Source organism: Choloepus didactylus, chromosome 4, assembly GCF_015220235.1.
Source record: "Choloepus didactylus isolate mChoDid1 chromosome 4, mChoDid1.pri, whole genome shotgun sequence".
NCBI lineage: Eukaryota > Metazoa > Chordata > Mammalia > Pilosa > Megalonychidae > Choloepus > Choloepus didactylus.
Genome location: NC_051310.1, coordinates 92109603 through 92134860, shown reverse-complemented (window position 1 = coordinate 92134860; position 25258 = coordinate 92109603). Strand labels below are relative to the sequence as shown.

General features: G+C 46.2%; 2 protein-coding genes across 8 annotated transcripts in view; one reads left to right on the top strand and one right to left on the bottom strand.

The window, feature by feature from the left end:
* The window catches only part of RLBP1 (retinaldehyde binding protein 1), a 63934-nt gene that overhangs the window by 11792 nt on the left and 26884 nt on the right, over positions 1-25258 (top strand). For 2 of the 6 annotated variants that reach the window (XM_037833020.1, XM_037833013.1), the window contains exon 9: positions 12479-12773. The exons of 1 other annotated variant lie outside the window; for it this stretch is intronic. The gene's annotated coding sequence lies outside the window, so the exon portion shown is untranslated. Of the gene's footprint in view, positions 1-18; positions 741-3488; positions 4188-12478; positions 12774-25258 lie in introns of those variants that run through there. 3 more of the 6 variants (XM_037833018.1, XM_037833015.1, XM_037833016.1) reach the window with 3 other exon arrangements.
* Positions 4863-25258, bottom strand: part of ABHD2 (abhydrolase domain containing 2, acylglycerol lipase) — a 105821-nt gene continuing 85425 nt past the window's right edge. For both annotated transcript variants that reach the window (XM_037833012.1, XM_037833011.1), the window contains 5 exons: positions 19223-19315; positions 16762-16872; positions 14161-14230; positions 12651-12735; positions 4863-10753 (listed from right to left, as the gene is read on the bottom strand). In XM_037833012.1, the coding sequence (XP_037688940.1) occupies positions 10557-10753; positions 12651-12735; positions 14161-14230; positions 16762-16872; positions 19223-19315 (556 nt within the window). In that variant the 3' untranslated portion in view covers positions 4863-10556. The remainder of the gene's footprint in view (positions 10754-12650; positions 12736-14160; positions 14231-16761; positions 16873-19222; positions 19316-25258) is intronic.

Genomic DNA, 25258 nt, shown 5'->3' with positions numbered 1-25258 from the left:
ACGTCCTTTCATTTCTAGGTTTGCAGTGTGTGGTCATCACCTTCTTTATAATGTTACAGTCAACAATCCATGGTCATAAATGGTATTTCCACAGGACTTCTGAGCTGGAGGAGGAATCATAACAAATTCTTGTGGGCAGAAGAGGGAGGTGCTGAGCAGTGAGGATCCCCATTTTCAAATAAAATCTTGTACCAGACCCTGATATTTTAAACTAAAGAGAGTGAAGCTGTTCTGCTTGAAGGGGGATCAGCAGCTGCCACCCCTCTCTGAGAGATCTCCTAGGAAGACTTGGGACTGAGAAAGTATTTCAAGCAGTAGGACATGAGCACCTCTGTCCTATGGTGGTGAGGGGTCAAGTGATAGGAGAATGGAGACGGGCATTTGCCAAGAGGGAGGGCTTTGGTGACTGGGCAGTAGAGGTGTCAGTGGAATGAGAGTGGGGAATGGGGCCGAGTTTAAAGAAACTAATGGAGTAAGCATTTTTGTAAGCTTTCAAAATGCACTTCTAATTGTTTTTCAAAAGAAGGTGCCCTAAATCTGAGGGAGACAGTGCTTGTGCCCTGTCGGTTGACCCTCATCCTTTCCCTGGTCCCTGACTGCCAGAAGCCCTCCTGGACACAGCCCAGGTCCACCCTCTGATTGGTGGAGGCTCTAACTTATAAATGAAATCAGATGTGGAGAAAACTGCAGGCAGATGCTGAGCAGCAGGCTCTTCGGGGTGGCCTTGGCTCCTTCTCAAACCTAAAGGGGATGCTGGGGTGCTCCCTAAAGCCAGCAGGTTTGGGGACTTAGGTCGGGGTGGGAATGGGGGGAGAGAGAGGAGGTGCTGACAAGAAGCCCGGGGGCTTTCTGAGGAGGAAGCCAGTAGGGACCTAATGCTGTCTACTCTGGCTGTGGGCTTGCACCGCCCCCTGCTGGCCTTGGCTTGGCACTGCCCCTTCGTGCCCAGGGTAGGGCAGGAAGGAGCGGTGGCTGGCCCGGCCAGCCCTTGCTTGGAATGGCGGTGTCATCTTTAGGAGAACGTGTCTTTGAGTGTGAATGTTAAAAACTGACGTGCTCAGTGTCAAAATCCTACGTGCCTATGTGCCAGATTCCTACAAGTGGTCACCACCCCCACATTGAGATGTAGGAAGAAGGTCAGTAAAATACCCATTGGCAAGCCACCGGCTCTGGTAAGGGGGACAAGAAAACCTGAATTTTATGATGACCATTTGGTGCCCATAACAGCTTCCTTTCTGGAGTCTGCGATGAGACAGGGATTCTGCCATGTGAAAGTAATTTGAACAAAGTTGGAAGGTAGCAGAGATTCATTTCTGACACCCCAATGGGGACTTTTAGAGAACTGATTCAGCTAGCAGACAAAGGCACTTCAGTCAGGTGAGGGTGGAGGTCTCACTAGGGCACCACCAGCTTCTGAGAGCCTCTGAATGAGGTTAACAGAGCCCCTGGAGTTTACCTAGGGGAAGCTGGAGGAGACTAATGGCCCTGCCCAGGCTCCCAGGAAGAGGGAGAGGGCTAAGTCAGTCAGGAAAACAGGTGAAGAGTCCCCTCCTAAGGAGTAAATTGGACCATCTCATCCCACTTTCTGGCACTGGTTTTAAGGAATCTCAGCAGTGTTTGGTCTGGGGGCTACTTGGACCCCTGGGTCGAGGATGGCAGCATCTCCATGGCTTGGAAGCTTGTTAGAAAGTGCAGAATCTCAGGCCCCACCCCAGGCCTGCTGAATCCGAATCTGCATTTCAACAAGATCCCCAGGGAATTGAACATTAAAGAGACAATCAAAGCCTCCAAAGCAGTGGTATGCAACCTCCCTGCACACTGGAATCCCCTGAGAGGTTTAAAAACTACTGAGGCCTGGGCCCCACCCCCCAGGGATTCCCATGCACCTGATCTGGGGTTCGGCCTGGGCCTCAAGATCTTTCCAAGTTCCCCATGTGGCTCCAAAGTACAGCCAATGTAAAGAGGCACTGCTCGAAGCTCAGTGTGTGTTGACATATGGACAAGGTGAGGATATGGAGCAACCTACTCTTGGCAAGTTTTGTTATTTAAGGATTTAAAGGCAAACTTTGCCTTTGGTTCTTCTTCCTGAGCAGAAAGGCCAGAGAAGCAGGGCTGCCTCCAGCTTGGGCTGGAAAGGCCATGTGGGGAAGGCAGCAGGCCACACTGGGCCAATTGTCCCAGAATAAGAGCAAATTCATCCCTGGGGTTGTGCCCCAAAGGAAGCTGCCCTGTTAGCAGGCAAGAAATGTGTAGGTGGGTACACCTTGATTTCCCAAGGTGACCATATTAAGAAGGAAAAGATTGGGATCAGAGTGACACATGTGAGTGGCTGGTCAGCACTTCCAAGTCTAGGAATGGTTTTAGAAATTATACCCAAGCTTGCCTCTCCTTTCCCTGTGGGCCAGTCAGTTAAATGCCCCAGTCTGGAGCTGTATCCATGCAGACACTTTTCTTCTGGTTTCTATACTGTCCCGGGAGGTGATTTATGAGTAGGAACCAAACAGACCAAGCCAGAACCACTGTCCCAAAATAACATTAGCACCTCAAAAAATATTTTTGATTCTCTTAATGATCCTTTCAATATAATAAGGCACTGTTGTTGTAATTATCCCCACCTTACAGGTAAAAAGATATCTGAGGTTAAGACCTGCTCAGGATCAAAGAGCCAGGACATAAGACCCTAACCCAGATCCTCTGGCTCCAAATCCCATGGGCATTGGTGGTTATCTCATGCTCTGTCTCAAATATTTTATCTACTTCTGGGGATAGGAGAGGTGCAGGCAGGAGAGGGGAGGAGGAAAGAGATGGGGAGTGCTCCAGTTTGGTAACGCTGCCCATTATGCAAAATACCAGAAATGGATTGGCTTTTATAAAGGGGGCTTATTTGGTTACAAAGTTACGGTTTTAAGGTCATAAAGTGTCCAAGATAAGGCATCAACAAAGGGTACCTTCACTGGAGAAAGGCTGTTGGCATCTGGAAAACCTCTGTTAGCTTGGAAGGCACATGGCTGGCATCTGCTTGCTCCCAGGTTGTGTTTCAAAATGACGTTCTCCAAAGTGTTGCTCCTGGGGCGTTTTGTCCTCTCTTAGCTGCAGCTGCTCTTCAAAATGTCACTCTTAGTGGCTCTTGGGGCGTTTGTCCTTCTCCGGAGCAAAAGTCTGCTTTCAACGGCCATCTTCAAACTGTCTCTCATCTGCAGCAAGCATCTGGGCCCGTGTGGCTCTTCTTAAAGTACTCCAGTGATCTAATTAAGACCCAGTCTGAATGGGTAGGGCAATATTTCCATAGAAACAATCCAATGAAAGGTCTTGCCCACAGGTGATTGAGTCACATCTCCATGGAAACACTGAACCAATAGGTTCCAACCTAATCAACATCAATACGTCTGCCCCCACAAGACTGCATCAAAGAACATGGAGTTTTGGGGGACATAATATATCCAAACTGGCACAGGGAGCAATGAATATTAAAACTTCTTTTATTCTAGAGTGATTTCACCAACTGTCAGATAAAGGAAGAAATAAAGAGGAAACCAGTCTTCAGTAGGAATGCTGGGGTAATTCCATGGAGGAGATAGCATGAATCAAAAGGAAGTTCTTTATGACAAAGCAGTTCTGGGTGGCACACAGACACAAGGAGAGAAGGGCTTAACTTATCCCCTTTGGGGAGAGGCTCAGCAGTTCAAGACCAAACTGCCCTTAATGTCTCTGCAGCTGCCTGGACACGTGGCTGGCACATTTGAGTAAGCCTCTTTAAGGATACCAAGAAAAAGATGAGGGAAGGCTGTCATATGGAGGCCCATCCAGTGAGGTGTTTGGTTCTCAGCACGGAAAAGAACTTTCTATAGGGTTAGTGCTGAGGGGCCTGATAAATGTTTAAACAAAAAACAAAGAACAAAAAACCATGTTAGCATCCTTGGGACCATGAGTAGGTAAATGTCACTGAACACGAATGCTGTAGGGTTGGTTCAGCAGAGACTCAGTTGTGTGCTGGGGGTCCTAGGAGACCGTGTTGCAATGCTGCTGCTGGCATCAATCTGCCCATCGCCCTGGACCTAAATTCTCTTCCATGTGGCAGTCTTCACTGGTAGCATTCTTTCGGAAGTTGGTCCTGGATTAAAATAGTCTGGCTGTTTTGTGGGTGCACAGAAAGTGGGGCAAAGCTTGTTTTCCAGAGATGGAAGAACTCTGATTTTTTTTTTTTTTTTTTTAAATTAGAGAAGTTATAGATTTACAGGGAAAAAATACCAACAACTCAGAAATTTGATGTCGGGTGTTCTTAGGCCATGCTGGTGCATGCGCTCCAAAACCAACTTCCTGCTTGGACACGCCCCACCCAGACTAGCTTGTTAAAGGCTTTGCACGGCCAAGGAGGGTAGAGAATTCTGTGTGCAAGGCTCTCGGGCACTGGGGGCATGGACTGATAGGACTGTCCCGGGTAGGCCACTGCTCAGCCCTGGGAGACCCTTGGCTTAGATTCAGGCAGATGCAAAGAAGAAACCACCACCACCAGACAACCAACCCAATATGATCTGATTTCAGCAATGTCCACCCAGTGTGTTCAAAGAATATTATTAGAAGAACATTCAAATCCTGCATGGTAAACCCCATTTGCATTTCACCTTACATTTTGTCTCCCTGGTTCACTTTATAAAGCAAGTGAATAAAAACTGTTGATATCTCACTTATTTCAGTCCTTGCCATTCTTGTCTGGAGAGGCTCATTTCGTTAGTATTTGTTTGCAAGGCTGAGTGAGAACTTGGTCTTTTGTGTCTCTCCTTCAAGCTCATGCTTTGGTGAAGACACAGGAAATAAATCTCAGAGAGAAAATCCCCACTGTACAAAGGACACACAGCCACACCTCATTTTTAGCTTTTATTTTTTTTTAAGTAAAGAAATTCCGTTGAATCAAAGATAACAAAATTACAGTTTTTTGTTTGTAATGATCCTTGTTTACCACCACACAGAATCAAATAGAACCAAAAGTAACATGAGAACATAAAACGATCAAGAACATCAGTGTTTAGTGTAATTTCTTAATAAAGGTAAATATCCTCATATTTAGAAAAAAATTGCATTGCTAGTTGCAAATCTTAAACACCTCAGTGCTGGAGGATCCTGTATTTCCCCCCACAAAGATCCAGCAGCAGGGAGGCTTTCAGAACACAAACTCAAAATACAATATTTTCAGGGCAGCATTTTAAGTTTTGGGAAATCCAAACAAAACAAAGCAGAATTGGAATGTGAAAGTGATGGTTCTCAAAAACCAATCTGGAAGCAGATCTGCCAACATAAAAATGTGGTTGAACAGAGTCTAACCGGGCTAAGGAGAGATGCAAATTTGCTCCACACACACCCCCCGCCCCCCCAAACCCCCCACCCCGGTGTCACTAAGGCAGCTGCAGTGGCAGAAGTCAAAAAGCTCAGGTACAGTGAAGGTCTTCCTGAGGCAGTGGGAGGGACCCAGGTCATCTGGAACTGTTGAGAGGTGACAGGATTCTACATGGACTTGTGCTTTAGGAAAACTAAGGAGGCCGAACCAAAAAGCAAACAAAACCTGACTCCTACACCCAGGAACTTTGTCCACCCACATGAACAGCCTGGGAGGGAAGGGCCAGCACGGGGACCTAGGGGTGGGTTATAATTCGAGGTGGCTGTTGGCTGCTCAATGTGAGGGTTCCGAAAGGAGATGCCCATTGAGATGAAGGGTATTTATGCAAGTGCTATAAGTGGATTGTGCCCAGTGTATGGCAGTAAGTGAATTTCTTGGCTAATGGGGACCAAAATGGGGAGATGGGAGTTTATAGATTTTATTATTAATTGATAGGCGTCAAATTAAAAGCTGAGAACTTCAGGGAACTTGGAATGTTACACTTAATCCACTGGTTAGAAATTAACTTCAGCTATCATTAGAGATACATGAAAGCTTTCCTCACGTACACGTTTGCAAAAACAGTTCAAAAAACACAGGAGGCTGAATCTTCCAAAAGGAGCAGCTGTGGACCTCTGGGAGGCTGAGATGGCTGGCGAGGTGGTCTCTGTGGCCCACTTCCATGGGACCCTGCTGGGGAATGCCTGGGCTACAGAATCCAGGGGCTGTAGCAGTGGTGACACAGGCAAGAGGAAGCAGCCTTTGTTTGGTATGGCATTCCAGTTATCTAGGCCAGCAGGGCAAGTTCCCCTTTCCTTCGTTTCAAATGCAATTTGGCCAAAGCAATCCTAGTTTACAAAGGTGGGGGGGGGGGGGGGACACGACTTCCCTCTGCTTAGATAGCAGAGGTTGAAAAAAACTTTTCCCTCAATTGCTTGGTCTCTAAATGCCACAGCCAGGCCTCTTTTCAAGGCTTTTTGGTGTCCAAGTATCCAAAGTGGCTTTGAACAACCGAGCAAGACAGAATGACAGAAAGGCATCAGAGATGAGGCATTGGGGCCAGTTTTGGATCACCCAGATTGTGACGGCTGGGGGACATGACATAACGAGGAGGGGACAGGCCACTTGAGGAAATTCTCCGGTTTTGCTGTGGCTTCGCTTCAGCCTTCCACAGCAGCAGAATTTGAATTTTGATGCTATAATATTGTAATACAGGGAGATTTCCTAGAGGAAAGCTAAGGCTTTCTGGACAAAGAAAATCGATGCTATCGTGATAGAATGCTGCAGTGAAATGCTTCTTTAGTAACCCTCCTGTCCTGCCTATGAGTTCTTTTAACTCAAGACGATGTTTCAGTGATCTGTATACTTCAGCTCTAAGTTGGAATCAATGCCTCAGGAAAAGAAAAACCTCTCACATCTCAGACATCTGCTTGCCTGGAAAACACAAACAAGAACACATGCATTGTTGTTTCCCCGGTGCTGGCAAAATGGATCTCGAGTCACACAGTTACAAAGAGAGCTATTATTCAGATGCCTGGCATATAAGCTTGAAATTCAGCTTGAATGAAGGCTGTGGTTTTAGAATGAAAGCCTGAGCAGGAAGGATTTTTGCCTGGGAACTCCCAATGCTCTGCTGGAGTCACAGTGAAGGATGGAGATTGTCACTCATTCCAGTGGCAACACCTGCCCTAATCACAAGACCACCCTCAGAATAGCAAGATAGTCCGAGGACAATGAAGGCTCTGAAAATAAGCCAGTCAAGGACAAAGGGCTTCAGACAACTTAAGGGTCTTCACCAGGAAAGTCTTAATGCTGAAGCACTCCCTCTCTCCCAACCCCTTCAAGATGAGCCTTGGCACACCTGACGTTCAGTGCAAAGGCTGGAGAGAAGCCAAGTGGGAATGTTCAGGCAAACGATGTGTAAATGGTTGAAGTGGTCTTACAGGTGGGGACTTAGAGATGGTCTAAGATGAGGAAACTGGGGCTCAGAGAGGTGAAGTGACTTGCTCACAAGTGAACATAAATTACAGACAGGAGAAGAACGAGGTCTCCTGGATGGATCCTGGTTCCATAATGCCAAGTCGGAACAGGAACATTCCCTTTCAGGTATATTTTCACCCTTATGGTATGTCATAGGTCCCCTGTGAGTGTCAAATGCTGTAGAGAGGCTAAAAGAATATAATAGTAACAAACAACTTTCTGTCAACAACTGCAGAGCTCTTGAATCAATGGTACAAACACACCAGGAAAGATGATACATTTTCTTCAAGTCTTTTAAATTACCTTCTAACATGAATGCATCAAGGAGATTTGATACTGTTTCTCAAATCAGATAATCTGAATTTGACTGGGATCAGTTCACTCATCAGTGTCTTCAAATTTTTTAGGAGGCAGGGAGTACAACCAAGAGAAATGTGGGTGTTTGCCCCCCTGAGTTTAAGATGTTATTTCTACAACAGAATTGTCTAGGTCTATAAAGCTTATATCCATTATCTGATTTTAAAATATAATATCCAAATAATCTGAAAATTCAGCCTTGTTTTAGCCCAAATGGGATCCTAATAGCGAGAAGAGAACTCACACTGTCATCAGAAATGAATGACCCTGGGAAGAAAAAGCAAGGAAAACTGAATGAAGGAAAAAGATGATCTACATATAGAATGCTGCTCCTCATTTATTAGGCTAGTTTGCGTCTCTGAAAATGAAATGCTTCTGTGCTCTCATTCAAGGGCAAACAAGAATTTTCTTGTAAGACAGCCACCATCACACTCTCATTTCCATGCCTAACAGCCTAAATCTCAAACAAAGGGCTTCAGTTGATTTCATGTGAACCCAAAGGAAACGTAAGTGCCATTCAGAGTCACCCACCAAAAAGATTTCAGCTGGGACACAGCCGCCAAAGTCCTATGGGCTAAATTCTGGTTGTGTGGCAACAAAGGCTTTGCCCCCAGCCCTGCCTCTCCCCCACAGAGGCCACCAGAACTGCCTCGCGGACTAGCCTCCAAGGGCCAACCTTGGAAGGGTCAGGGTTTCCGGCCCTCCGCCCTCCACCTCTACTCTGGGTGATTTCCCCTCCTGAATGGAGCTAGTACCTGGGCCACCAATTTGTCGGAACAGGTTAAGAGTTGTGGCCTAAGGCAAATGAAAGGAGCCTCTTGCTTCCTGTGATTCAACCCTACTAAGTTATTGCTTGGTTTATCTACTTTCACAAAAAGTCTTGAGAAATGAACCGGGAACTGTGCCTAGGAATATTCTAGATTACAGCTGTGGTTGGGTGGTGGCAAAAGTATTGAAGGAGAGGGGCTTGCTTCCAAATTGAGGGGGAGATGATAAAGTGCCAATTTGTGCTAAAAGGAAATGCACTAGAGAAATAACTTGGGTGAAAAGTCATAATGATAGATTTTGGTGAGTGAGAAATTATACAGAATATATAGAAATCTCAATCTTTGTAGATATTGTTAGAATGATCTGGTGATTGTCAGCAAAAGACTTCGGGTTACAGACGTTACCATCACAGTCACTTAGACCAATGCCCAAACCACGCCTTCCCGTGGCCAGGGGATTCTGCATCAGGCACTTGGGGGGCTCCCAGTACCCCTGCAACGCCCACACAGACCCACTATTCATATTCCTGCCTAGAGCCAAAGGAAATGAAGCAGGGAAAATATTTTTTGAAGTATCCAGGCAGTTTCACATGTAGTTCCATTGAGTTCCAGATAGCAACTGCAGATTTTTCAAAGTGCAGGGTTTTTAGATATTCAAGTGCCACAGGACTGGAGAAAAGGAGTACTTGAAACCTCAAGTGATGTTTAGATTTGAGAAGACATACTTTGGAAAGATCTATCCAACAGAATACAAATATAGGCTATTAAATGAAAACTCTGGTTTCAAAACAACACCTTCTTCGGTTGGAAATATCTTTCTTCAGACTCAAATCTAACTTTTGAATTGTCTGGTATCAAAAGCTAGAGTTAGAACCAGGGTTAAAAAAAAATAAAATTTTTACAATTCAGTGCTTATAAACAAACAACAAACCTGTTTATATGAAATGAGGGTCAAAAAAGAAAGGCAAGTGACGACACCAAAGCTAGGTGCTTAGATGGGAGAATAACTCCCAGGCTCCCCTGGAAGAATGTTCTCTCAGACTTCAGCAAATGAGTTTGTCATTTGAACTTTAGAATTGGTCGTGATCTCGTCAATCTACCTGGTGTAAGTCCCCCCATTTTACAGATGAGGAATCTAAAGCCCAAGGGACTTTTCCAGGATCATACAGCCAGTGAGAAGCAGAGCCAAGGCCACAGCCCAAACGCTTCACTCCCAGCCAGGGCTCTTTTCAAGAGGCCGCTGGGATCACATGAGGGCAGTGACCTGATAGGCCTCTGACCGTGAATTTCAACAAAATGTGCTACCAAGATACTTCTAATTTGAAGGCCTCTTAGAACAGTGTTTCCCGAATTTGCCTGGGGCTGAGGATCACCTGGGGCACTTGTCAAAAATTAAAATCCCCAGGCCCCTTTCCAGACCCACTGAATCAGCCTCTAGGAGGGGAGGGACCTGGGAGGCTGAATTTTTAACAAGCGCCCCAGGTAACTCTCATCACCAGGAAAGTGTGGGGAGACTGTCTCAGAAGATAGTGAGGGAAAAAAGTTGGCTTGTGATTCAAGGGAATTTCCTTTGCCACATAGGAGACCCCACTCTGGGCCGAGGAGACTCCCACGCCGAGTGGCATCTTCAGCATCGGCCTAGAACAGTGACTTTTTTCAGGGTCTACGTTAAGGACACATACAACCACCACAAAACTAACATACATCCTGCACCGTTCTCAGGGAAAAGCCTTTCGATTGGCAAAGCAAAACTGCTGTTCAGACACATTTTTTAATAGGGAAACTAGACGGAATTGGCTTAAAAGCAATCGAATGCTGAAACTGGACAGGTGGGTGAGAACCCTGTCACTTGTCACCACGGCAAACAATGCAATGGAGGAAACCAGTAACCTAAACACAAAAATAGCCCGGAGCTCCTGGGGAGAGCCGCAGGCTCCAGGACAAGTATGCCTGGTGGGTGGCCCCTGCTAATGCTGTGAGGTCAGATCCAGGTCACTGAGGAAGATGGGGGACCTGAAACAGCCGGTGTGGGGTGCAGGTTCCAGAGGAGGGCCACTGGAGCGCACCCGAGTCCAGGGGCCTCACTCCAGCTCGGCCTCCATCTGCTCCGTGTCTGAGCACTGCAACTTGTTATGCTCCCACTGGCAAATGGCGTTGGCGTACTCCACCACCAGCTTGTCCATCCACGTCAGGGGCTCGGGGAACAGCACAGAACCCTCAAAGAAGCCCAAGTGGCCTCCGTGCAGCGGCAGCACAAACATGACATTCTCCCGTTTCTCTGTAGGGGAAAGGTGGCTGGGTAAGTAACTGTGGTCCAGTGGGCTCCAGGGCAGCAGGTGCCAAAGCCAGCAGGGAAAGTCACCTAACGGGGTTTCCAACCTCTACTCACCATGCCTTCTTCTCCAAAGTGGGAGGGAGATTTGATGGGGCAGGCAGGATGGTGGGATCTGGCAGGTTTTGGACTAGAAGCTTGGCTTTGGAGCAGGATGAGCACCATCTTAAGAAAGCCTGAGAATGCTAGCTGAGTGGTTCTCAAACTTTGCTGCACATTTGAGCCACCGGGGGAGTTTTTAAAGATCCTTATGCCCAGGCCTCACTCCAGAACAATTAAATCAGGATGGATGGGGAGTGGGGTGGGGTGGGGGAAGGCATGGGTATTGTCAAAGCTCCCAAGATTTTTGAATGTGCAGCCAAGTGCTTCCTAGATTTGATTGTGCATCCCAGTCTCTGGGGGTATCTTTTTAAAATGCAGATTCTGATTAGTAAGTCTGGGGAGCAGCTGAGATTCCACAATTCTAATGAGCTCCCAGGTGATGCTGAAGATACGGGTGGGGGCTGGGCTTTGAGTAGGAATTCATAGCATTTGTACTGTTATTTACTAGAGAACAAGGAAAATTCAAAGGAGTCAATGATTTTTCATTACAGACATTCATCTTCAAGACAAAAACTTAGCTTAAAGCTATGAGTTGTGATAAAGATGCCCACAGCTCTCTCTGGCACAGACTAAACGGCCATCCTGAGAATTCATAACCTGGAGCCTGAGTTTATGAATCTATACTCAGGTTAGTCCCACAGGGGCTAGTAAAGGGCATTACTGCAGGTGCGTGTAAAACGAGCGGCCAGGTACAGCCAGGTACAACAGGAAGTATCTGTCTTTCCAGGGGAATTACTTGGGCCCCCTCCCCTTGCTGGGTGCCCCAGGCCTTGGGGCGCTTTCTGGCCTGCATGCTTCTGGCACTGCAGGGCTCTCTTCTTGTCTGACCCCCTTTATTCCTCCTCCTCAGACACAATTTTATAAAGTTTTGTGTGATGGCATTAGAGCTATGGCTGTTACTCTGGATGTACAGAAGGCAACAAGAGCTGCTGCTCTCTCACTGCTGCACTTGTGGCCGAGTGGACTACTTTTGTATAGGGAGCCTCCAGTCTGACAAGGGGTTGACAGGACATAGCTTTATCACAAAACACATGGAGACCTCCAAAACCTGCAGCCTGCATTCCAAGGAGTGTAACAGAATTTTGGCTGCCTGCTATACTTTCTACTTTTTTAGCTTGGGACCATGAGAGTATCAGGTTAATATATGATATTTACAAGAGGAAACAATCACAGAGAAGGAATAAGGATGGAGAGGAGCTTATGTCTTAGGGGTCTGAAATCACAATGCAAAGTGACTTTGGAATTCCCAAGGCTTTCCTCTCTAGTTTCCCCTTTGCTCCTATCTAGCATAGAATAAGACTGTGCTGACCTGAAACAATGTTCTTTGCTGCTTCCGGTTGCTTATATTTTTATCCTCAAAGCAGGTTGAGAGGCTATTACAAGAACTATTGGGAACTGGCTTTTTTTGTTTTACTTTTCACGTTAAGTTTTAAGTTATCTCTTTAAGTCAAACTCTCAGACTTAGTGGAACCCGAACCCCGAGACAATAATTCCACATAACACCAGGTGACTACCCAGAACTCCTCTTGGCTATGGATATAAATGAAGATCCTGTCTCTCCTGCAACAGGACAGAAAGATGAGAAGACTTCTGCCCAGGCCCCATCAAAGCCCCAGGAAGACGAGACTACGCTGAGTAAGAGCAACTGCCACATCCAAGAGGTGACATCATGGTGAAGGTGACAGAATTTACTCTAGCAATTTGCTGAGTGGTTGAGGGAGCATTAGGAAGAAACACTTACCTGAAAGAGATTTTGGAATGTTTAGAAGACTTTCATGCACCAAGGGGTCGTCAGCAGCATTAACCAGCATGAGAGGCACATAAATCTGCAACAAGAAAATAAAGCGGAATTAAATAATCAATTCCCTTTTTCAAACCCCATTGATTCAGGCTCAAATTTACTACCAGACATGTCTTTGAAGCAAAGGGAAGAGGGTCATTGCTTAGCTTGCTGAACAGGTGGGTTAAGGATGCCTTGGATTCACCGGCAGTGGAATGAGTTATAACTGTGATTATGGTCCTGGCAGACATGTGTGGCAGCAAAGCTTGGTGGGGTCCTACGTGACCCATGTGCTCTGATGGAGAGAGGGTAGGTGCTCAATGGAGCTAACTAGCAAGATACTTCTGCTCACCCTCATAGTCTCTCAGATTAGCCATACCTTTTAGAAAAATGACTTTATAGAGAGTTATGTACATATTCATTCAGTTTAGATGGTGGGGAGGAAAAATGGAGTGTGCTCCACTCCAGATAAAGGAGGCTTTCTAGAAGAATCTGAAAGCCGAAAATAGGAGCAGGCTCTGTTTCTGTTTTGGAAGCTCTTGGCAAAGTTGCATTCAACATCTGTTTTAGAAAAACAGCCAATAGTCTTCACCTTCATTTTAGTGGAGTTGGTGCTGATGGGTGGACTCAGATGTTACTTAAAAGCCATGTCCAGAAAGTGTGATAGATAAATGGTTGTGTTAACTTGGGGGTTTCTGACTTTGGTTCGAGACATCTCAACATTATGATAATGGCTTTAATAAAGACACCAAAAGCCTAGCTGAGGATGCTAAACTATGAGTGTTGGCTGACATGACAGCCGGTAGAACCTCCATTCACAATTATCTGCTTTAGCTGAGGAAATGGTGGTCCATTATTAACAGCGATAAATGTGAAGTCCTGTGTTTGGGTAAAAAGAGCAGTTGTGCAAGGACAGAATAAGGGAGACTGGCTTGGTGATGGTTCAGGTAAAACATATATGGAGGTTTTGGATGGCCATGAACATAAATACACACAAAGATTACTGCAGCTACTAAAAACTGCTTTAATATCAACCAGTCTACTTCATTGAACAGAAATACATCCATTTTCCTCTGTGTTCACCAGGTCATCGCAGGGATTGTGTGGTTGGACCTAGGTTAGTTAGGTTAGTCCTACACTAACAAAATACACAATGGCCAGAAAAAGGATACAGGTTGGTAAGGAATCTAGACGGATCTCCCATGAAGAGCATGATGGGAACAAGCCAAGATCATCCTGTCAAAGGGAAGGCTTACGAAAAAAAGCAGCTCTGTACTGCAGGGATTATGGTACGGAAGTTACATAAGGACAGAGTTTGGGTCAATAACAATCACAGGCAACAACTTAGCCAGGGTGTGGCTGAGCCTCCACAAGGGAAATTTAGGGGGGATGCTTGTACTGTGTGTTAGGCTGGGTGGGGTGATGCTAATTCTGAGGTGCTGTGACCACTGAGGTGGTGCTGGCTACTCACCCTGTGCAGGTACCGCATGCAGCTTTCTTCCTCATAATATTCCTTCAGGGAGTTATAGCCATGAAACTTCCTGGGACACACCAAACAAACAAACAAAAAAGGGAAAAGGAAAAAAAAAACAACATGCCATAAGGTCTGAATGCTGAGCTGGTTTAATTATGGCTCTAGCGCCTGAACTAACTCATATGGGTAGAGTGTGCACAGGCAGCAGTGTGGAGGCTGAAGAGTTTCAGCTCTGGCCTTTGGGTTCAAATCCTGGCTCTGTCACTTCCTGGCTGTGTGACCTTGGATAACTGGTTTAACCTCTCTCAGCTTCCGCTCCTCCTCTGTGAAATGGAGATTAGGATAGCACCTTCCATAATGGTGCTGTGAGATTTATGATATTAGGGTATTATATCATTTGAGGTACCGTAAAACCAGATGTCACTATAGATGCTAAGAAACTGAAATCCAAAGGCATTTACTTGAACTTTCTTTTCAACAGAGTTCTTCCTGGCAGAGTAGCTTGGACCACTATGAACTGGAATGAAATATGTATTGGTAATAGAAAGAGACAGGGATTCAAAGTTACAATTCCTGTTTATCCATGGAACAGTAATCAGAGACACACTGACATTTAACAAAACCTTTGGTGCTCGGGGTGGGAGGCCCTAAGGTTGGTTCTGCCCCGGGCCCTGAGAGGCCCAGCGAGCGGGCTCCACTGGCATTCTGATACCAGAACCTCTGATACCAGTAGCTCCCAGTTAACTCCAGGCCAGAAGATCTCGAGAACCTAATTTTTTCTGGCATAGATTAGGACTTCTGGTTTCCTAATGGTGGGTTTTTCTTTTCTATTTTTTTTTTTTTTTCAAAGTTTCAAACAAATCCCATTCATATTTCAGATGAAATTTCACTTCAGGTGGAATTTAATGATGACAGCCTGGGCAGGATTTGGGATTACAGTGGAAAGAAGAAGATAACTGTTCCCTTTATACACATCAATACTTGCTAAAATTTATCAGCTTAATGTATGACTTTTATTTAAAATTACTTGATAATTAGGATAGATTTGTAATAGGAGAGAAGGTGGAAAATGTTGGGTGCAGATGCAAGGTATATTTTAAGGCTTAAAAGCAAAGAACTCAACTGATAGTTAATGAAGTAGAATATGACTAACCAAAGGAACTCGAATTAAAAATGAAAATTCTGGGGAAAGGTAGGAGCTAAAAAGTTGATAACATTTTATATCATGCTTTTCCTGACTGGGTCTTCAAGATATCCCGCCTCCCCCAAGGCTATGGCTCCTTCCACCACCTGCCTCCTAGACAGCTCTGCCCAGGAAGGATGCAGAAAGCTCAGGTTGGGTGATTTCAACCCATCATCAGGGAAGAGGTCGAGGGCCAAGATCATCTCAGGATGTCTGCCCTTGTGAACTCAGCCCCTTCCTCAGTGGCTTAGCTGCATCTCTGTGGGCTTAGAAAACACTCAATTCCTCCTATATTACTGGAAAAGGATGTATGATGAGGCTGCCCATACTGGTTATGATGAAAAGAGTTACCGTTAAGTTCTAAAAAGGAAGAGCTCAGGAAGAGTTGCAAAACATTCTCTTTTGGGCTTAATGAAATTTAGATGAGTGGACATTTTTAATTGATTTTTTTTCTTATTAGGCACCACAAGAAAGGCACATACCCATCTTAAGTGAGGGTAAAATTAGTTCTTGCCTTTTGAACATACTGGCAATTTCCTAGTTTCTATTTCCTTTGAGTAACTGTCAACAGGGATATTTTCAGGTCATTTGGTGCAAGGAGGCGACTAAAATCCCATAAGAAAGGTGAGCATAAGTCCCCTTCGCCCAAGTCAGTATCTGTCTATCTATTGGATAAACCCCAGCTTGCTTTAGACCATGTCTAAAGGTATCAAATGACCAGTAAATAAAAAGGAGAATGTTTTTAAAGAGAAGGAGGAGGTCAGAGATCAACTGCACCTTTCCTAGCTAAGGCTCACCTCAATCAGAAACTACTGGTACCAGGAAAGAGAATACTGTCAGGGCTGTGACCTCAGGTACCCGGAGGGGCTGGTGCAGGTAACTAGTACCTGAGTGGAGTGGGTGAGGTTTGTGTACTACTCTCAGAGGAAGTCTTCACATCCACAAAGAAAGAGGCCCTGTCCGTTTTTCTTGAAACACACAGCTCTCTTGGTCTATCTTTTGATTTTTCTACTTTGATAGTGACATGGATGGGCATAAGAAATACTTCCTTTGACTCCAGCGCAGATGCAGAGGTATGTGGCCCCTGATCCCAGCCTGGGTGTTGAGGAATGACAGGTCCGATGAGGACTGTGGAGAACTCGGGCAAGCACACCTCATCTAAAGTGACTCTGTTCAAGCTGCCTATGCGCAGCAGAAATGCAGAACCAGGGGACAGATCCTAATCTATTTTCGAAGAGAAACTAGGAATTTGGATTTTCCTATGAAATCTCCTGTTTTAAACATCAGAAACATTCAAAGCAAGACTAACACACACTAACGTGGGTGGAGTGAGCCACTCCTGCTGGGCAGAGCTGGCCTCGGCCGCCACCCGACACCTGCCCTGGTGCCTGCTTCCCTGGCTCGCCCGCACGCACCTCATCACGTTGTCATCAATCTGCATCAGGGACGTTGCTGTGTAGAGTCGGCTCAGGTCCGTGTCCTCCAGGCTCTGAGGTTTCTTTACGTGGTCTCCAAAAAGAGCTTGCCTAGAATGAGACACAAAAGCAAACTGGGTTACAAGCTAATGACAACCACAGCAGAGCCTGCTTCCTTGCCCCAAGGCAAGCCAGGAGAGAGAGTCTTTGGCAAGGTTTAAACAGATAAATTAAAAATAGATCCTTTAGCCTTTCGAATATGCCAGAGGATGAGCTCGCACTGTTGACTTTTGAATAACTGCAAAAGGGTGAACATTGAGAGCTTATTTCCCTCTACGGGGGCAAAGATGCTCTGTGTCACGGTGGAGGCCCTGGACAAACTAAAGTTTGGGTTGTAGCCAAGTTGAATATTCCAAAATTGTCACTTTGTCACAGCCCTGTTGTGAGGGGTGGGCAGTGGGCCAAATAGTGGGGGGCCCTAGCCTACAGGTGTGGGGGCCTCGTCTTTACATTGATGGGCCCCTGCCCACCTTGCGCAGAGCCCCTTGCCCTTTATGAACTGTTTGTGTCACTTAAAGGGGAAGACAATGATTAACCCATTTAGCGTCTGGGCAAAACAATAGCTCTCCTATGTGTTAACTAAAGAGCTAACATGTACTTAGTAGTAACCATTTCTATTAAGGAAAAAAAATCCATCTTGAGAGGATGACAGTAAAGGTAGAGGTGTGACCTTGAGACTTCCATCCCCATGACATAGCTAAAGGGGGACTGGGTTTGCTTTGAGGTTTGACCCTATAATGGAAAAGATTCATTATGGAAACTCACATCCTCTCCACTCACATCCTCTTCAAAAGAAGAGGAACACATTTCTTCAGTGTCTTTTTGTTTTTGGAAGATTATATACCTACAAGATATAATTCACCATTTAAAGTTTCCCCAAACTTTTGAAATTTTAAAAAAGTATAAACACTTAGAGCACACCCAAAAGACTCTCCCAATTTGTTAAGAATTACACAGTGAACCTTCTTGACTAATCAGTAGCAAGACTGGGCCCTTTGGAAAAACAGAGAGGTTCCCTGGGAGGAGTCCCCTTTGGTTTCAGGGGTGTGGGCGGGCAGAAGATGTGCACTTGGTGTCAGAGCCTGGCCTCACCCCTTCTGGCTACACAACCTTGGTAAATCCCTGGGCCCACCCAAACCTCGGCTGAGCCACATGTGACTCAGCATCCCTGCATGGGAGATGTTAAGACAACAGGAGCTGAGTGGAAACAGTTTACATCCAGCCAGCATGGGGGACCTAAATCTCGCCCCAACCTCCAACCCCTCCTCCCCCAAGAGGACTTGAGGACATGCACTGCAGCCTGATGGGCCCGAGTGCCAGCCTTGCCCAGGGCCATGTGAACCCATCCCAGGAAGCCCAGTCTGGTGTGTGTGGCCAAGACAGGCAGCACCACCTTTTCCATTAACCGTTAAAAAAAAAAGAAAGTAAGAAACTAAACGTTTAGTCATTACTTTTCCTAGAGTGGTGCCAAAAGAACCCCCACATTGTATTTTTTGAGTGCCAATTATGTGCTAGGCTTTGGGGGAAATCAAAACATGTCCAAGCCTTCCAATGCTTTACAGTTTAGTTGGAGACACAGGATTCATAGAAGGAAGCAGCAGAGAAGCTGCTGAGGGGTGGAGGGGTCAGTTTCACGCAAGGCAGGAGAACTGAGATGGCTCTTAAAGGATAGGCCGGGCTCGACAGGCAGAGATGATGGGAACGACACTGGCAGTGAGGGCAGTAAATGTGGTGGGAGAGGCTGGAAGGTGTGTGGGGGTCTGTGAGGGCGGAAGTGGCCCGTCTAGTGGGAGTGGAGAGGAAGTGTGGGGGAGAAGGGAGAGAGAATATCCACAATCATCATTGTAGAGATAAAAAGCATTGCTAATATTTATCAAGTACCCCTGCATGCCAGGCACTGTTCCAAGCACTGCCCAGGGGTCAATGCATCGAGGGAGAATGAGGGTGGTGAATATGCAGGGGTGTGAGCCAGGAGGAGGGAGCATGGCTGAGCCAGCGGCTGGATCCTGACATCGCTTCTTGGCCAGAACCCCTGGGGGCCCTTGGGAAAGAGCCAGCAAACCACGATTCCTGATCCCCAAGCACAAAAGCATCTTAAGGGGGAGGGTGACCTGAATGATGGCAGGCCATCCTCAGGGTTACTCGAATGTGGGAAGGGATGGTGCAGAAGCGGTTTCCTGTTGGATTCACAGAGCATTATGAGAGCAGAAAGCGATTTGGAGAACTTTGCTAGCTTGGACAAGTATGTTTCCAACCACATCACAATCGCAGTCAGCAGAGAAGCTGCAGCACCCCACTTTTATTTCCACTGGAGACACAGGGGTTCTGGCTTTTACGGACTCCTAAAGAAGCTATGAAAGGTGCTGTCGGCCTCCCAAGGGAGAGTGGAAGGTAACGGTACCTGTGTGAGAGGATGATTTTCTTCATGTTGTCAGCCATGAGGAAGTTGTAGAACCTCCGGCACTGATCCCATTGCATGAAGGTCTCCTGTGCCCTACAGAACCACAGAGCAACACTGAGAGACTGCGACGTGGGGAGGGCAGCAGCCAGCACAGGCCGGGGGGCTCTTGTCACTGTAGTGAGGAGCTTGGATGGAAAGCAGTGGCTCTCCCAGCTACATCTCCCTATGTTAGAACAGGGCTTTGCTGCGTGGTTCTCAAACTAGCCTTGCAGAGAAGCTGATGGAGGAACCCAACAGCATTGCAGTCCGAAGCCTCTGGGGGCTGGAGGCTTGGAGGTGGCGTGCACCAACATGGGCTTCTCATCACAGCACGCCGGCAACGCCAGGACCTGCCGACACCAGCGTCTGTTACCGTTTTCATTTGAACACTTCCTCTATTCAGTTTCCTACCTTGCAAGCAGCTTAATAACAGGAGAGGGTAAGGGGAGGGTGGGTGTGGAGAGGGAGGAGAAACCTAAGGAAACTTCTCTTGTTGCTGTTTGAGAGGCAATAATAAAATTAGATCTTCTGCAAGTAAATCTTTCTTTTGATCAGCATTGGAACATTTAAGGGGCAAAGAAATGGAAGTAGTAGGGAGGCTGGGGGGGCTGGTCCTGAAAAGTCATTTAGGGCTAGGCTGTGATCGGCATGAGCTGGGTAATAGCACCCCTGTTTTCCAGATTCAGAAACCAAGGACTCTGAGAGGTCAAGTGGTGGGCCCTGGTCACACCATAAAACCAAGGCACCGCTGAGGTCAGGGCCCAGCCTGCCCGAGGGGACGGCACCGCCAGCCTCTCTATTGGCCTCCAGGACCCTGTGAGGTGAACGATCACCAAGGGGGGATTCCCGTGCTGCCTCTCAGCTTCCCCACTCAATGGGCTCTTCCCTTGGGTGTGAATCCAAACACCAGTGCTGGCCATTAAGCCCACGTTATTAAAGAGAAACCTCCATTTTGGAGATTTCTGAGTCTCAAAGCCTAATTCCACCCTGGGAATTAGGCTGGGTGTCACTGGTCCCACGCGGAATCCATAGGTGTCATCTTCCAGATGACAGGAGAGGGGTCTGGGTGGTTTGTGAGTTTGCAAGAGTAAGCTGCTATACTTCAATTTGGAAATGGCAAACACTTCCCATAAAATTGTGGTTAAAATATAAGAGGTAGTGGGGAGTTAAAAGTGAAAGGATTTGTAGATTTAATGGGCTGTGAAATGCTCCAAAAACACTAGCTAAAGCTCAAAGTGAAGACAAACATAGCATTGAAAGGCCATGCTGTAAATGCACTGGGGCCACCCTTCCCCACACCCTGCAGGAACAGAAAGCACAGGCCAGAGAGCCCTGGTGGGAGGTGGGCTCAGGCAGGGCTGTGGACCCCCGCCTGTGGTCTGGGGGAGGGTCCACCCATTAATGAGCCTGGACCTGGTGTCTCTGCCACCCCTTCTCCCGCTCTGACCTTGGTCCTACACTGGTCCGTCCACAGAGAGTTGACAGTCTTGTGAAATCCCTGCTTTGTCTTGCCCACGTTCATTTCTGCCTTTTGCTGACCCTGCTTTAGTGAGTACCTCCTTCCTATTCGAGGGACTGCAGAGGCAGGAAAGGGAGGAAGGTACTGGCTGTAAACTTAGGATATTAAGAGATTCTCCAGCACTGAAAGATTCTGATTTTATAACACCCAGGTCCTGCTCACTGAAAGGCTCTGGAGATTCACAGGGGCCTGGATTCAAGGAGGAACTGGGACAAGGAACTGGGACCAATGTTTCACTCTGTTTATCTTGGCTAACTTTTATTCTGAAGTATCTCTGGTTTATCACTCAGTATATTTAGGGGCTGCCTTCCACCATCTTTGGGTATATAAATAAGGAATTAAAATTTAATTCTATATTGGTTTAATAAAACAATCAAGGTCAATGTGTTATAAAAACAGCCATTCCATATGCTAAAAGAAAGACCTGATTTCTTCAATACCACCAATAACAACAAACTGAGAGGAAATAAAAAAGGAGAGGGAACCCACACACTTAAAAAAACATGAGACAAATCAGCAAATGCAATGTGTGGGCATTATGTGGATCTTGATTAAAACAAGCCAACGGTTAAAAATAAATTAAGAGGCATTAAGGAAATATAAACACTGACTAGAAATGGGATGATATTAGGGAATTGTTAATTTTCTTTTGGTGTCATTATGGTATTGTGGTTATATTTAAGAAAAAGCCCTTAGAGTCTTTTAAAGCTACCTAGTAAAATATTTACAGTAACTTCTGGGATTTGCTTTAAAGTAATGCAGTTTATAGGGGGAGGGAGGAGTGGACAGGGTGTAGGAAAGAAGGGCAGCTGTGAGTTAAGTATTGTTGAAGCTGGTGATGGGGACATGGGGAGTTCAATATCTTATTCTTTTTATTCTGTATGTGTCAAATAAATTCCATCTCAGAGTACTGATGGATTTTGAGAAGACCTGAAAAGCTTGCCTGTGGCCTTTGAGAAAATGTGGAGGGGAGGGAGAGAGAGAGAAAAAAAAAGAGAGAGAGAGAGAGATTGGTTCTAGAAGATTGGAATGGGCAAGCACCCCAATATTCCAGAAAGGGAAAAGAAGACAGAGACACTGCAAATTAAGACTGGTATGAATTTATGGGCTGTGGATCTAGGCAATATTCTAGAAGAGATTAAAATAAAAAAAGCAAAACTTTGAAAGTAATAAGCTAATGAAACCTTAAAATTAAAGAACATTAAATCTTTTACCAGCCTTCTACCATGACATTAGAACATTTTATTTTGGGGGAAGGGGGGCTGCTTTCCAGGCTTTGACTATGTACGGTCATAATTTTACAGGGTTACCCTCCCCCCCCTTTTTTTGAAAATAAAAGTTGCCTGGTTTTCCACTGAGTTGGTGTATCATAATTTTCTTAACCATCCCCCATGTTGGACATTTGGATTATGTCTAACTGAATACTACTGGAGAGTAATATACTGCAGTGGGAGCAAAACCAGGGCCAGCCCAGCCTCCAGGTGGGGCTGATGACCAGAGATCGAGGACAAGGAGAAGGCATTCCTGACCACACCAGGCCAAGTCTGGGCAAATTCTGAGGCCTAAGGGAGAGGCAGGGGTCATGGAGAACTAATTATTCCTAGGCAGGCAGGGTCATCTTGGCACAGAAGGCTGGCTGGGTCCAGCATAGGGCCTCTGCCTTGAACACTGTGGCCTCTACCTCTAAGAGGAGGGATGGTGGAGCCTCTGGACCCAAGAGACCCAGGCAGAGGGCCCCTGGCTGGTGCTGGTTGCCCTTCAGAGGGGCAGAGCCAACCTACCAAAAGGTCATTGCCTCCAGCTGGTTCGGAATAAGCATGAGGCTGAAGAAAACTACCTCTGTAGCCTCCTAGGGAGTGGGAGGAGAATCCTGGTACCTGTCTGGCCAGGCTTTGTTAATTCCAGGGGGGTAGTGGGAGTGGCAGTAGGAGGATGGAGCTCAGACTAGGGGAGGGATGGCTGTCCACCAACCCCCTTTCTTTTTTATCAGAATATTTTCCTTAGGATATACTTTCACAGGAATGGGATTATTGAGTCAAAGGGTATGTACATAGCACCTTCATTTCTCTGACTCAAAAATATTAATAAAAAACAAACAAAAATCTTGGCGGGACTAAGGGCAACCATTTGGTCAGTTTCATAACCCAGTGGTGGAAAAAACTGCTAAGTTGTTTCCCAGGTTGGAGTTCTGCCCCACAGAGCCTTGTCTAAAACGCAGCAGTTTTTTCCTTTTGACTTGGCTCTGATACAAAATTACTGATTATTCAGAGTTATTTTACAGATCTTCAACAATAAACACAAATTTTACGAAGGTACAAGTCTATAGAGGAACTCTGTGAACTTGCTTTCATCCTAAACATTTAGTCTGGAGTTTGCGGACTAAAAGTAAAAGAGAATATACACTCGGTTGGCATGAAAAGCAGCGCCTGGCCCTTCTCTGCAGCTGGAAGGCCCAGGATGTTAAGGTGCCTGGGACTTAGCGGTGTTGACACACTCACTTAGCAGGGAGCACCACTGCATTTAGGGAGATTTGAAGTGCTCATCTGATAATTCCCCCTTTAAGCGGCCTCTGCCACGCCCCATCCCCTGGGCCCTGGGCTACTGTCCTCCCCACCCTTACCCCCTTCCAAAACCCCTCTCCACTGACGTCCCCACTTGACTGAGAACTACCTCGGCACCTATATGCATCATCTGTAATTTATTAATTGAATGTACTTGTTGATTTGTTACTTTATAAATAGCATTCTATGGTCATTAAGGGCTGCCAGCACAATTAGACAGTGAGGTCCTCAGACATGGACTATTTCTTTAATTGTTTTGTCATTCTTGGCAGATTCTGCAATGTGAGACTGTTGAGGGCTTCCTCAGGAAAGAACTGGTTTTACCTGAAACCAGATCAAAAAAGATTCCCTTCTCTGCTCGGTGAGCTCCATGAGGGTAGGGAATTTGTCTATTTTGTTCAGGGCTGAATCCTATTACCTAGAAAGGTGTCTAGCTGAATGAATCAATGCATCAATAAATGAATCTGTGGTAAATATGGTACCACTGCTTTGCTCTCTCATTCTCTGGCCACTGCTTGTGGGATGAATTTATAATCATCTTCATAATATAGTTTCAAATGATTAATTAAACCAGAGAGTAAGACAGCCTGATCACAGATTCCCAGGGGTAGTTGGCAGCTATTTATGTCGAGGGAACATGTTTAAGTCCCATGTAATTTTGGGACATTTTGTCCCTCCTTCAGTGGTTCAGCACATCATGAAATGTGAGCTGTTTAGCAGCAGCTAGATTTTGCCAACTACAGCAAGCAGGCGGCTGGCTTCTCTTTGAGCCTTCGACTGGCTTAGGCTAGAGGGGAGGCGCACTACCAGGGCGAGAAGCCGGGGGGTGGGATCGCTGAGCGAGCGGGTTTCCAGACTCAACTAGGAGGGATTTACCAGAAGCACCAACACCCGTGTGGCCCCTGCAGAAGCAGACGGGCCCGCCCTGCTCCACCTCGGCGTAAAGGAAGCGTGGCTGCCGTCATCCCAGTGCTGAAAAGGCGCATCTCCAGCACGCCTTGGCAGGAAAAGAAAAGGTAACACTGGTTTAAAGTGAGGAATGGTCCTTCAGTGAGTATATATCGTTAAAACGTTGAGGGGACGTGAGCCCTGGGCAGCCCCAGTGCACCAAGAGGGATGGTGGCTCCCTGATCTGCTGCCACTTCCTGCATGTGGGACTCTAGGATCTCAGCCCTAACATAAGTTATCCATGCCTCAGATGATAATGCTGTCTCTTTCCTTCCTTATTGCATGGGGTTTATGTGAGGATAAGCCAAAGGAGGGGCTGTGTAGACTAATGTCTGCAAAGATTTTAGTTTCCTCACTTCTGAGCCTTCTTTGCTTCCACACCTTAGTTTGCCAAACATGCTGACCATGCGCTCTTGCCAACAGCAGATGGCGCTACAGTAGCAGAAGAAAATGAAGCTATTGGCATTTACGATTTTGTGCATTGAAAAAAGTTCAAACTTGTTGCACATTCTCCTAGTGATCAAATTCAGCACTCTCTGAACACAAATTCAGTGTTCACTGCAAGTTCACAACACCCGTTTTAGGAGGCAAATCTAATGATTCTATTTTTACAGATGATAGAAGTTTTGCCTAAAATTGGACCAGGTGTCAGGTGAGACTGGCAAGGCTACCCTCCGCTTCCTGGCTCCTCCAGTCCTTGCTCCCTTGGATCTTGCGGTAGCCCCTTCCTCACCTCTTTATTATCCAGTGACTGGGCAGGACAGGACTTTGGTTAACTGTGGTTACAGACTGGTTATGAATTGGGAATTGAATATTTCTAGTCCAGCCAAGAATATGAATACTTCCTCTGTACCAAAGGGTACAGGGAAGAAAAGGGGAAGATCCCTAACAGGAGGACAAGAGGACTGACCCGGTCCCGGGATACGAGAGCTGGACAGACTGACAAGGCCACCAAGCCCCATGACTGCT